General features: G+C 35.6%; 1 protein-coding gene across 1 annotated transcript in view; it reads right to left on the bottom strand.

Annotated features, from left to right (window-relative positions):
* Positions 1 to 290: 290 nt before the first annotated feature.
* LOC123543534 (uncharacterized) overlaps positions 291 to 14,974 on the bottom strand; it is a 37,637-nt gene continuing 22,953 nt past the window's right edge. The window contains exons 5-8 of the mRNA XM_045329600.2: positions 14,567 to 14,614; positions 13,003 to 13,482; positions 5,537 to 5,570; positions 291 to 3,722 (exon numbers count right to left, since the gene is read on the bottom strand). Of these exons, the coding sequence (XP_045185535.2) occupies positions 3,551 to 3,722; positions 5,537 to 5,570; positions 13,003 to 13,482; positions 14,567 to 14,614 (734 nt within the window). The 3' untranslated portion in view covers positions 291 to 3,550. The remainder of the gene's footprint in view (positions 3,723 to 5,536; positions 5,571 to 13,002; positions 13,483 to 14,566; positions 14,615 to 14,974) is intronic.

Genomic DNA, 14,974 nt, shown 5'->3' with positions numbered 1-14,974 from the left:
CATTGTATAAATCCAGGGTAAAGAAAGAAGGAAATACACTTACAAGTTTCACATGTAAAAATGAGCAATTTTCGTAGAGACTGTATATATCATCAAAGGGTTCGAAGCAAAACTGATCACTGTAGGGATATTGCTTACATAAAGACAGAACTTGGTCGGCTCCGTTTAAAAAGTAAGATTGTCAATTCAATCTAATTTGAAGTGGTCATTTGAGTGAATTTACCCTTATTAGATGAAGGCTATTGTTTAAAAAAGGCCAGTATGAAATAAAACAAAACACAAATTTCTGATTAATTTACATGTACTTTATTAATATTTCGCTCTGATAGTATTTCATTTAGAACTTCAAAAAGTAATAACATTACAGAATGGTGTAAAACATTTAAATAAATGATAAACCATCTAGAAAGTTAACCCAAGTCTAGTTGTTTTTCGGTTCATCAAGTTTTCCGAACTATATACACTGTATTAAATAATACAATAACAATAATTACTAAATTATATATTGAATTTCGCCCAGGTAGATTTTCGTCTGGCTCTTGTGCCTTTTAAAAGAAATAGCAAATATACAAGCCAGAAGCTGACTTTTACCTTGGAAAATTTGTTTTGGTTCACCATTCATGTTAGGCAATGTACAATTTTACAATTCGTATGGTAACATGATTATTTTCTTCTAACAAATGTTAGTCTATATAAAAGTACATATAAACCTTTATATAAATAATAGTTCAGGCCACTATTTCATACCTATATTTCAAAATTGTCCAGAGGGAGAACCCCCTGACACCCCCTCCCCCATAAGGATGGGAGTACCCCTCAATTACCTCAAAATTTAGACCTAAAATGCACCAAGGCCCCCGATTCCTGCTTGTATTTCAAACATTTCCTGGGGAGAGTGCCCTGACCCCACCAAAAATAATAAAGGTAGTACCTTCACCTGTAACTGCAACAGATACCACTATTTTATGCATGCATTCCAAAAAATAAATTTCTAGGGGGAGACCTGGCCCTCCTATCATGGGCAGAGCCCCCGCCCCCCCCCCCCCCAACCAAACCTACCCGCTGTCGGCGCTATGCACCTCGGCGGTGATGTCTTTGTTCTAGACTGGTGCCCTCCTCCTCCAGTCTGAAAAATGCTGTCACAATCGATGGTCAGCATAACAAATTCTGTCCGACAAAATCCTTTCAATGACTCACTTTTTAAAATCAAATTAAGCATAAAATAGATATATTAATGAACCATGAAAGCTTTGCCATATCTAATACTATTTTACCATACACATAATTATACTCTCACTAATGAATGTACATATTTACAAGGCAGTAGTTGTGTGAAATTCATATGTCTTGAAAGCCGGACTATTGCGATTTTACAAATATGCCGTGGGTGTCCGCGTACAAGTAAAATCTCAATGAAGGAACAATTTCAGTTAAAATGTTTTCATTTACAAAGATAAAGACAAACAAATCAAAATAGAAACGACTAACAGCTAGTTATAATAAGTCTAGATTAACAGATATTTCGAACCTCAGGCTCCGCATTAATGTTGTCTCATGGTTACATCTGCATACAGTAGTTTAGGGAGGATATGGAAATGCGGGTGCTGAAATATACTTACGGAATAAGAAAGTATTTCGATGGCGGTTTGTGAATGCATAGTTTGAAAATGTGCACGCGAGTTTATAAAGCAAGAATAATCATTGCTAAAAGGAGAAAATGCCAAGAAGATTTTATATGATATTTTTTTTTAATTCTAGTGGTCCAGAATTCTAGTGGTCTAGTTGTCTAGTTATACAAAGTTATTGCAAAGAGTATAAATAGTCCTCGTACTACCGCTACGTTGAGTTGTTAATTTTATATTTTTAATAGCATTCAGTGTGTCATGTCCGACAAACAAAAAATGAGAGATTAAATAGTAATAATGTAATATATACCAAAATGTAGGATAATGTTTAACATTCTGTATAAAAGGAGCATGTCATCCCATCTGATGACCATAACACGAACTCCGTAAAGCAAGGCAACATACGCTCTAAGTTTCAGATCAGAGGAGGGGAAATTACAATTTAAAGAAAAAAAATTGAGTATATGTCTTGGGATATGAAATGTGGCGATGGGCGTGGATTTTGTGCAGCGGCGGTGATAATGTATTGAGCACAATACACTAAAAGTAAATACTTTGTGTTATCTGGAGCGGGGAGGTGGGGGAGGAGTTATGTGGACTATTGTACTCCTCTTTTCGTCTGATTGCAACCTTTTGTTTTCGCCAAGTTTGAAGTTAATTCTTATTGTGTAATGTTCTGGACAAGAAAAATATGACGGATAAATATAGTTTGCTATAAATTTGACTTTTGGCGTACCATATTTTTATCACGGTGTTTTAGGGCGTTGGGGAGTTGGGATTATGTTTGGGATAGGGTATGTTTAGTAGAAAAGTATTTGTGTTTTTATTTTGTTGTGTTTAACGTGGCACCAACACAATTAAAGATCATATGACGACATTCCAGCTTTGATAGTGGAGAAAGACCCCAATTACCCCTTCGTGCCTTAATGCATCATGAACGGGTACCTGGGTAGAACCAACACCTCCCGTAAGCCAGGTAGAAACGTAATGTAGATCGTTTCACTTAACTGTTTTCACCTAATCACCCCCACCTTTATTCCAAATTTATAGTCAATAACTTGAAAAGTTTTAAAATTGTGCTCTGAACACAAAATACACAGAACAGAAACTAACTCTGCGACATTATTCTTTCACCTAACGAATACTAAGGCAAGATGATATAAAAGTGATTTTATGGGGCTCATGGAGGAAAGAAAGTGTTAGGATTGGGGAGTTGTGGTAGGGGAGTAATGTCGATTGTTCCACTTACCCCAAAGTACCTCATAAACACTCGCCTGTATTCGAAGTCAATACCTTAAGTAGTTATTAAGTTGTGCTTCGGACAGGATATATGAGGAACAAATTTGACCTTTGAGTTCGATCAATGACCTTGATCTTTGAGCTCGTTCGTGTACTCTGATCATTATCTTATCGCAACCTACCTTTATCCAAAATTAAAGGTTGATACCTTTAATGGTTATCGAGACATGAAAATAAAATCGACGGACAGACGGACGGACAAACAGATAAACGGAGAGATAGTTGCACGAGCCATCACATAACTTGTCCTTTTTTCAAATCGGGCGTACAAAAATCATGTAAGCAGATATACATATATACTAGTATACTATTTGAAATGACATGAGTATATATATGATATAACATAAAATACAACTCAATGTCTTCCTTCTCCATCAAACTCCTGTTTAGTTGTCATCGCTTCGAAAGATGTTTCTAAAAACCTTTTAGACCATAAGAGGGATTGTTTGAATTAGTAGTATCTAGAACCCGCTGCCAACTTTTGTTTTTATGAATAATCATTATACAAACGAAAGCATTTTTTTATTTATGCCATATGGATGACACAAATCTGGAGAAGTTTCCATTTAAGGCTTATTGTAGCCTAATTAATTTTTTTTCGGTAAGTTGTTTAATAGTTTTCTTTTTTAATAATCCGCTATAAGCACCTTTTCTGACGACAATTTGCGACCACCTTTGATAAAACAGGTTTTCCTGTCTCTCGATGCGTTAATGTTTCTCGTCTGCATAGTATTGACTGACCATACTGGTAACTCCTTCACACGGGAAATGCTTGAACTCGGCTGTAAGCTTTCAATACTGAAAAATATTTATATCATATGATGCCCATTTATTTCCATTAATAGCCTAACGATATATAAAATGTGTTTCAAGATCAAATATCTATCTTTGGAGTATTTCTGGGTTGACTCGGAAATACATACGGAAGACAGAAGGTGGAAGAGAGAGAGAAAACATATTTTCACAAAATACAGCGGTAAAAGACACCACTGCCGTAAGAATAAGATTTGCGTATGGATTCGCATCTTTTCCTGTTTTCTTTTTAGTGTCAGCTAAACTGTATACCAACTACAACCTACTTCTAGCTACTAGAGGCTGATGCCTCAGGATACACTTAAACTCTATGCACTCATGTTCTTAGAGAATAACTTCGGAAGTACCGATTTCAATATATTTTTATACAAGAAAGAACCAAACTTTTAGATCGTATACCAATGACAAGTGTTCTAACAAGTTTATCCTAAGAAATGTCAGCAGCATCATCAACATGTTTCCAACAGTTTTGCGCAAAATGCTATTTCTGATGACGCTTAAACATCAACCTTATCGAATGCGCTGCAATGTAGTAAACAGTTTCTAGAGACCATCTGTCAATTACATAAGCAGATAACATACGACATAGCGTTGTATTGCCCTTGCCTTTCTTTCGAAACACATGACAATCATTTTAATGTGTGGGGTTAATGAGACTTAGCGATCTCACTAGCTCTCAGATCTAAAGGACATCCAAGATTGCTTTATCCAGGTAGTCTATGACAAAGTTAGCTTAGCGATTTAATTACTTAATATATAAAAGACGTTGCTGCTTCCCTGGATCAAATAAACATACATTGTCTGATCGAATTTTCTGATGAAAAGACATGTAGCCGAAAATCAAATCGAAACAACCCAACTCGGAAAAAATGTCAAGCATTTCTTGTGTTTATACACCGTTTCAATGGTAAAACTCTCAGCAGTAAAAGCTTTCAACTGTAGCTACTGACTACAGTAATAGCTCGATTGTTATGAAAGCTTGAAGCCTATTTAAAACAATCTCGAGTCCGCACTAGTACTGGTGTCATATGAGAAGGCCTAGCTATTATCCCAAGTGGGGCTCGAACTCACGAATTCTGGTTGATTGACCGACACCTTAAGCACCAGACCAACCTTTTTTCTGAATATAATTGTTGGTGGGTTGTTTTCTGAGGTATTGTTTGTTACAGCAGTTGAACAAAGGATCATCAGAACATGATAACTTCATTTTAAAAAAAAATCATAGACTAACTTTCAACAGTTTAAAGGCATTACAATAAAGACCAACACAAATATCAAGACATACCAGATGTACGCATTATATTTTTTTTCAAACGACTGTTTTCTCGTAGCATATAAAATAGAAAACAAAACGGAAAAATCTACCCTTACCTATTATCTTTTGGTTTTAAAGTTAGCTGCGCTGCATCGCTAATGTCATTTGTAAGTTATTTGTTATCCTTAATCTTCTATTTCAAAGAAGATTTTAGAAAGACCAACAGGTCTAACAACAATTAAATATGCATGTACAAACAAAAAGTATCTGAAGAAGCATATCTCTTTTGAATGACAAAGTTTCTATGTCTATCTTTACTAAAACATTTTTGTATGCCATGCTGAAAGATAATTGGCATAGTCGTACATAATATCCTAAATCAAAATAATATTAATGCCGCTTTCACACTTTTCTGCGGCGTACTGAGTTCTGCAGAATGCAAAAACTGGTTTGAAATAAAAACGACCTGCACCACTGTGTGGCGGCAACATTTAACTTTCATGACGATACGAATACAATTTCAAGAAATATCTTGCATTCTTACCTTATGCTTTTAAAATGTTTGGACATCTCAGGAGCTGAAATAGCAATATATATTAATAAATTATGATATATTGTGATAAGTTATTGAACATTTTACAGAAAAACTGTGATATGTTCTCTAGTTTGGGCAGGGAAAATTTAACGCTTGTAGAAAACAGGAACATGTTTTGTATTACTTAATTTGCAAAATACAGTTAACAGTCGATATTTGTGCAGTTGTATTTTATCGTAAGCTGGTACAGAATTTTTTCGAATTTAGACGAACTGGAATGTTAACACACAGATCGATCGACTTTTCAATCAGGGCATCTCAATATAATTTAATTGTATTATATGCTATAGGAAAAACATGCACATAACGTTTATAAGACCTGTCTTATTATGCCACCACTATGTTACTGAGGGTTAGATTTGACTTCGCCCGTCAGCCTGTCCTTCCGAGAAAATTTTTCTAACACTTATCGCCAAAAGTATTGAACGACCATCATGAAGTAAGCTCCCGACTTTTAGCACGTCTTAGAACAAAGTGCTTAAAGTGAGATATCCCGGTAGCACTGTGTCGTCCATCTTCGTTGTCGTGGTCAGTCGTTCACAATTTTACTGTTAAGGTTACAATTTGAGTCTAATAGTAATGAAAACTAGTCAGAATGTCGTATTAGGAACATCTTAGCATATTAATAGCCTCCTTCGAAGAAAGTGGGGTAACTGTTTTGCAGATGTCGGTCGGTCGGTTAGTCCGTCCGTCCGTCCGTCCGTAGACCAATCGGTTTCTGGATGATAACTCAAGAACGCTTAGGTCTAGTATCGTGACAGTTGATAGGGAGGTTGGTGATGACCAGCAAATGACTTCTATTGAATTAAGGCCAGTTAGTCAAAGGTTTAGGTCACAGTAACCCGGAACAAATTATCGGTTTACGGATGATAACTAAAGAACGCTTAAGCATAAGACCACGATAGTTAATAGGAATAGACTTTAAGGTTAGAAGGTCAAAGGTAAAGGTCACAGTGATCCAAAACATTTAAACAGTTTCCAGATGATAACTCAAGATCTGAGACCGTACCATAGCTATCCAAATACTTCGATTTTTCAATTTAAAGTGTTTTTTACAAGTGCATCAGTTATGATTAAAAATGTAAACAATGGACTCTGTCTAAGAATCTTTGAAATGAATGAATGGTAGTATAGTCGATCTTATTTATAATACTGACTGAGATAAAACGCTAATGACTCCATGTGTTGCAAAAAGGTTTTTAGTTTGTGACTGTAATTTCCTGACCAAAACAATTCTTCATCACGTGACCAAAACCTACAAAAATAGCACAGTACTTAAGCACCATCCGCGTAGATCTATAATCGGTATTAAAATTAAGTTGTATCTTCTGTAAACATTTTAGATAAAAACCTAGTTCCTGCTAGAAAAGTTAATTGAAACTTTATTATTATAACAACAACAAAGACCTTGGTTTGGTCACATGATCTGAAAACATCTAACTAGCACTGCATGCGTTCTACTTGGGATAAAATTTCACATGTCTATCTTTCTATCTATCTTCCGTTGACGTCAAACCCCTTGCGGAAACGTAGACGTTTGGCGCGTCAAAATCAAAAAGGGAAAGCATATAGTGATAAAAATTTAGAGTGGAAGAAACTAAAATAACTTTGGTGATGTAAAAAGTTTAAAACTTGTGTTTGCAGGATAACTAGTGCGAGACATGTTCAAGGCTGCAAACTGCAGCACTGAACTGCTCTAGGGTAGGGAGATGGGCGACACGGGGGGGGGGGGGGGGGGGGGGGGGGGAGTTGGTACACTGTTCTCGAAATTTTTTTTAAAAAACTTGTAATAGTCAGTGGTTGCAGTAATTAACCTATAACTTAGGGAATGGCCATAGCGGACACATCGGGTCATTGGGGTCAGGTAATCTACGATTGGGATAGCAACAATAACCTAAAATCTATACGCCTAAAATCCAGTCGTCGATGGTTTAGGGAGTGTAGCATATCTGTTACACTGCACGTATGGCCGTAGTCGGTATTGATCCAACGGGTGGCTCTCCTTTGGACGCTATCAATTTGACCAATTTGGGTTTGGGTGTTGCATTGGAGGCCTATTCGAGCTGGGGTTGGACTAGAGTCTGCTAAGCAATGGTCTTAATGGATTTGACCTTAATGTTTCTTCGTAAGAACCCTAGGGTTTGGTTAGCTTTCTTGGTTGACCTGTTTATGTGATTGTCCCATGATAAGTCATTTGAGATATCCACGCCTAGGTATTTAGCTGATCTGACCGACTCAAGTTGGACTCCATGTAGGTAATACTTGGTAGGGATAGGATGTTTCCGTCTAGTGGCGTGTATCACTTCACACTTGGAGGGGCTGAACTCCATATCCCACTCCAACTCCCACTTTTCTAGAAGTTTTAGGTCATTTTGGAGAGTGAGAGATTGGTCTACAGATGACAAAATTAGATATATTGCCGTGTCATCTGCAAACAGACGGACTTTGGAACTGACGTTTTGTGAGAGGTCATTTATGTAAGCTAGGAAGAGCAGGGGACTAAGTAAAGACCCCTGTGGGACACCTGATGATACAAGGATGGCATCAGAGGTAGTGCCATTTAGGACTACTGATTGGATCCTATTATCTAAGAAGCCTTTGACCCATCTTAGTGTGTTACCTCTGACTCCATATTCGTGCATTTTTAGAAGGACTTTCTCATGGCTAGCCTTGTCTAACTTGGCTACATAGATATTGGTTTATGGAAAGATATATTGCATGAAATCAACAGAAAAAGTGTAATCTTATTTATTTTTCATAGTGAAAGATACGATCCTTTCATTATATTTACGTAAATAATTTTTATTTGCACGACTTACGAAATTAATTGCAGCCGTAACGGAGGGGGCGAAAAATTCGTACCTGTTTCCCGAAAGTACCAACTTATAGACTTCAGTTTGATCTAATACTACATTCCAACTGGTGTTTGTGATTGACAGGGTATAATTAATACGAAAAACACATTATTTTTGACAAGTTCGATTTTTAATCGCCCGTAGATTTGCGGGGTTTTCGTCCTAAAATGTTAACGTTCTCGTGTACGATTTCTTCTCAGATAATTATACAATAGCGGATTTCGGAAGACTGCAATGAAATCATCATCAAACTAAGTTAGAAGAATTTCAATATTCAATATTTGCAGTTTTAACAATAAAATTTGGAAAAAGGATCCTTTGGAAACATAGAATGCGACCAAGAAGAATTCTGTTTGATTGAGTCTGTTTATGAGAGAAAATAAAATGTGCAACACCTCTTACGCCCCCTAGCACTGGCTTATATAGAAAAGCGGAACTCTATTACACATACGTTAAATGGACTCCATGATCCCAAAAGACCAGATAATATATACATGAAAAAACACTAAAACATGCATGTTGTCATGATTATGAGGCGTATTATTTTAATCTGCAGCTAAAAATGACTGAATGCAACCCGAATATCATGAAGTGTGCTGATATTGGAGACAGAAGTAGTTGTTTTTTTTTTTTTTTTTTTTTTTTGGTTGTTTTAAAATTGAATGAAACATTTAATTTCATTGTAAATATTGTTTTATGGTTGCTTTTAGTTTAAGAACTATTCTAAAGTATATTTTATCTATGTAATATATGTATAATATATTCATAGCCTGTTTTTACCAAGATGAGATCTTATTTGAAAAAAATAAAATAAATCACCTGTCAATGTCACAGAGACCTGATAATAGAAACCCGTTTCAGATGAGCAACTTGAGGACCACTTACGACTATGCATTGGGGAACTAGAGAGACATGGGCATCTTCTAATATGAAAATTAATTGCACTTCTTCGAAGGAGGAGGGGTATATTGTTAATATTAATATCAGATGAGGGATGTTGGTCGGTCTGTAGACGACTCAGTTTCCGGATGATAACTGGAGAACGCTTGGGCCTAGGATCATGAGATCTGGAGATTTGTCAAGACCAGCAAGTAACCCCTATTGAATTCATGAGTCAAAGGTCAATATCACATTAACAATATAATTTTATTTGCCAGAAAACTAGGTTATGCTTTGGTCTAAGATCACATTTGATACGGAGGTCATTTAAACTGGTAAATGACCCATGATTACTGACTTAAGTTCAATACGTTAAATGTCCAGTGGGCAATAACCAAATGTTCCTTGTCATCAAATTTGTTTTGATTTAACGTCGCACCGACACATGATAGGTCATATGGCGACTCTCCAGCTTTAATGATGGAGGAAGACTAGGTGCCCCTCCGTGCATTATTTCATCATGGACGGGCACCAGGGTAGAACCACCGACTTTTTCGTAAGCCAGCTGGATGGCTTTCTAACATGAAGGATTCAACGCCCTGAGTGAGGCTCGAACCCACATCGATGAGGGGCAAGTGATTTGAAGTCAGCGACCTTAACCACTCGGCCACGGAGGCCCCCAGTTACTTCATGCAAGTGTTCTACAAGCTTTTGTTATAACTAGAATCTCAAAATATCACATTATTATCAATAAGTCCATGACCTTTGCTCACATTTACTGTTATTCCCCTTGTTCCAGTTTAAGCAGACTGTTTCCAATTGATTTGTTACAAATGCTTATAATAAAAAAATGAGCAAAATTAACCAATCCTCACACAATTTTCAACAAGCACATGAGCTTTTCTCATATATTATTTTATCCCCTTTGACAGAGTAAAAACAGAGTTTTACCCCTCGATTTGGTAAAAGAAAGGTTGAAAATGCTTAATAATCAAAAGTAGTTTAACAAGAATCACCAAACTTAAGCTAACTGTTAATGCCCACTACCAGAACATGTTAACCGCTGCCCACATCAGTACTCTCAGTGCTTTAATTTAACTGTGAAGACAGTTTCTGAGATGGGAACTTGAATGCAAAAATCAAAACAGGATTTTCTATGTCCAAAAGGTGGCATAATTTGACCAAAATTCACGTCAGAGCATTGGACGACACTTCAGGTACAAAAGGTGACTCAGAAATAATGGTACATTATGTGCTGTCATAATGGAAAGAAGAAAATGCAAATGGGACAAGTTCAAACTTTAAGCTTTTGCCACTGCCAGCTGGTCAACACAATAAAACATCAGTTCTTTTTAAATATCCTTTTACAATATTGACTTGGTTTGGTCTGATTGGCTCATATTTAAAATAAGTATAGCTTCATCCATTTTTCGGCGAACGCCGTCTAAGAACGAATTCGTTACCTATGCCACGTGACTTCAGTTTGCAAATCAAACTACTTGATAACACATTATAGATAATTTATCAAAATGGAAGATTTATGCAACACTCTGCCTGATTGGACGAGAGTGTCAATTTCTTTCACTCTGTTGATTGTGCTACGCTGAATAAAATGTAGACAAAGCGTTTATCCTAAACGACGCTGTTCACAGTTTTAAAGCTAACTTTGGCTCAGTATATTTAGCAAGAATATTGATATATCTCAAAATGATAAGTTAGTTTAATAAATATGATAAAAACCTGTTCAAATACCAACATTATATCAAATTAAAGAAAGAGCTCAATACGGTCTGCGTATCACATGAATAAAGGTGTGATAAGAGTCTTTTATGAAGAGAAGTGCTTTTTAAAAAATTTTCCTTGTTACAATTGTCGTCTGTATATGAAAAGGTTTCTTGCTTTTGTGACTTATTCAGATTGCATATTAAAATGAGTACTTGTTTGCTTTGATATATTTGTTATAGATTATTTAACTGATTTATTTTATATGAATATTTTTCTTTAGCATGGTATGCAAATATTGAGCTCAGTTGAAATCAGTTTTATTATGTATATGCTATATAATGACTGAATCTCATTACACTGAAATTAAGGTACGCTGCATACAGTTTATCTATGTGATATGACTACGGTCAAACTTTGCTTATGAATCAGAAATATTGAAATAATTACAACTGTATGTTTTGCTTGACCTTCACTTTTTTATAGGTGTGACGTCATTGTCCAAAGATTCATGAATAGCGAATATGCATTTGTTAAAGCGGGATCAGTTGGCCTATTTTAGAAATAAATAAAAATAATAAATAAAAAAATCCTTTAATTGATTTTTTCTCATGTATTCTAATCAAACTTGATTTGTAGCATCTTTATTAGGCCCGCAGCCAACTTTGTTGAGCTGGGACATTTGACCTCTTTTAGGGGCTGCTAGAGCTAAAACTAGAAATGCCTTTATACAGCGTCTCATGAACAGCTTGGTGGATCTTTGCCATACTTGGTCTGGAGCATCATTATAAGGTCCTCTTCCAAATTTATTTATATAGTAACTTGGGCCCTATTAGGGACCACTATAGCTAAAAGTAGATATGCCTTTCTTCGCATTAACCACTAAAATTTAATGGATTTTTATCAAACTCGATGTGTAAAAAATATCGTAAGGTCTCCTGCTATTTTGTTACAAATGGGGATAGGGACCAATTTAGCTAAAAATATAAACACGTTTAATGACCTCTTCTCATGAACCGCTTCATGAATATTCATCAAACTACTGCTGTAATTATTCGTCTAAGGATAAACGAAACAAAATTGCAACCCTACGAAACCTTTGCGAAAATTAAAAGAGAACCATTTAAATTGTTAAAGTGCCATGTTTAGTTCTGCAATTTGAAAAATGTTAGATGAAAGATAAATGTTAGATGAAAAATTCATAAACTTCTTTCCTTATTACAATTCGCCGACCATCATTTTTAAAGATATTTCTTGTTTCATTTAAAATGAAGTTTAAAATTATTCAATTCTTGATCACAATATCACAAATCCTCTGATAAATATGTAAAGGCACATTCCTATTGTCTGATAAGCCAATATAAGTTGAGAGCAGGCCGTAAATGAAGCTGCGGCTCATTAAATGAGCTGCGCCATGAGAAAACCAACATACTGGGTTTGCGACCAGCATGGATCCTGACCAGCCTGCGCATCCACGCAGTCTGGTCAGGATCCATGCTGTTCGTATTTAAAGCCTATAGCAATTACAGAAACCGTTAGCGAACAGCATGAATCCTGACCAGACTGCGCGGATGCGCAGGCTGGTCTGGATCCATGCTGGTCGCAAAGCCACTATGTTGGTTTTTCTATGACACGGCTCAAATGATGAGTAGCACATGAAATCCTTATATAACACGTCTCAGTAATAGCAGCCGATTGTCGCTGCAAGAAATTATTGGGAATTTGTCTCACAAATTTGTGAGCCACTTGAAGCCAACTTTCATCAGTCCCTATGTTTGGAGCCAGGGGCAATAAAACCATCAATGCAGAAACAACCTTCTGGAGTTACTTCCCTCTTCATGAAGAAAACTTATATATGTAAATAAGAACAAACATAGGGACAGGAGCTATGCTTTTCCTTTTAAAAATTATATTTAACCATTTTTTTCAAAGTAAGATAAATGTATAAAGGTAACCTGCCTTCTGTTTTTATTTTCCGCTTGAAGACGATGCAATTTTCTGTCAATTCTACTCTATGCTCAAGAAGAGGATGGACTTTTATCTCGTCACAACATCTTTGCAGCTTGCTCGTTTCACTTGTAATTACAAGGTTTATTTTTCCATTTGACAAAGCAGCATCAAGTAGGTCAAACATCTCGTACCATTTGTATACGACATTCTCGTCATACCGATACTTTCCAGCAAACTCATCAATGATTAACAAACATTCTCTACTGAAGTCAATTTTCTTTACGTCACTGGGCCCCGTGAGAAGTAAACACTCGGACGGTTTGTATGACGACGCTAATGCAACTGCAACAGAAGTTTTTCCGCACCTTTCTGGACCAGCTATGATGACTGATTTCTTTTTCTTGAATGTATCCTTTGCTTTTTGTAGAACGTCTTTTTTTACAAGTTCACTTGATGATTTATACTGGTTAATGAAGTATTTCGTCATAACTGTTGAATAAGATAAAGGCGAATAAAAATGATATTTAAATCAGCCCGACTTTATTTAAGATTTTATTAATACAGAAAGATCAAATGTCCCCTTTCGCGCGTTCTTTCAGACACGTGTGATCGCCTGAGTGGAAAAACGTAAGAACAATATCAGCTGTGAAAGTAAGTAGTACAGTATACATTCATTTTATTGCCTTTTTATAACTATGTTGAAGACCTCATGCCAGTATATTCGTATATCAATTGCGACTGTTTGTGTTTCATCTATTTTCAATACTAGATTCCCAGGAAGTGACATACAAAGTTATTTCACAACGTTTCACCTGGATGAATTCCAGAACTTGTTTTATGATAACATTTTTCATTAGTATCTTTTAATTAAACTGCTTCTGTGATAAATGTTTTAATGGTAACTCATAAATGTTTGAAGTTTATTTTTCTAACAATTAAGCTGAAAATGTTCTTACTAAGAGCCTTTTTGTGAGTATTCTTGTCATCAGTAGTTAAAGTCTCTAACGAAGACGTTTACAACAGTATTTTCTTTTAAAAATAGTGCATACATGTACTTGTTCGGACAATTCTTATGACAATGTCTTGTATTTCTCATATAAAGAAAGACACGTACATTATAATCATTTATAGAATGTCTGTTTCAAAGATATTTTCAAGTAATTTGAAACAAACTGTGCGTAGAATGTACAAAACGACCAATAAATGAATCGTTTAACAACTGAAGTATCTGATGTAATTTCAAACATTTTTCATAAGAATACTATTATTACATTCGCTACAGAGTATAGACGTTTATCACAAAACAGGGAATATGGGAATAAAAGAGACATATCTTTATATTGTTATTATACACAATAAACCTATTGTATTTATTTTATCAGCGAATTTTTGTCTTGTTAAACGCCAATTATTTTTTTTGCCTTCTGATACCGTTTAATTTGCTATAGTGATTTAAGTTTTACTTTTTACGACACAGATTAAAGTCCTAATGACGTTATGATAAACTCACTGGTAAAATGATGTCAGGAGAATGTTTAGATTACTCTAGATGCGTACTAAAAACGAATTTTACCTGGCAAGTTATGGGTACTAGAAAAGCAAGAAACTTGACCACCACTCTCTGAAAGGAAGAAGAGCATAGAGATTGTGTTATTTTCATTATACATTGTATTATATTATAGAATTGTATGATTAATGTAAAAGCTAGCCAATGAAACAAAGAATAAAGAAAAGAATACGCATATATCAAAAATACATATAAACATCTTGCGGAAAGTGGTTCCCAGTTTTCTTAACGTTAGCAGTGGTATACGTACAGTCTGTAAAAGATTATATCTGATACTTATGGCGCTTACTTGAATCAACCAAGTGTTCAAGGATTCCTAATCAGTATCAGCTTGTTCTCAAACAGCTACAAACAAACTCCACGGAAATCAAGAGTCTAAGGACTACCCGTGCTAACTTTGTGGAATCAAATATA

The sequence above is a fragment of the Mercenaria mercenaria genome, chromosome 18 (assembly GCF_021730395.1).
Source record: "Mercenaria mercenaria strain notata chromosome 18, MADL_Memer_1, whole genome shotgun sequence".
NCBI classification, from domain to species: Eukaryota; Metazoa; Mollusca; class Bivalvia; order Venerida; family Veneridae; genus Mercenaria; species Mercenaria mercenaria.
Note: the sequence above shows the minus strand (reverse complement) of the source record. Positions and strands in the feature narration are given on the sequence as shown.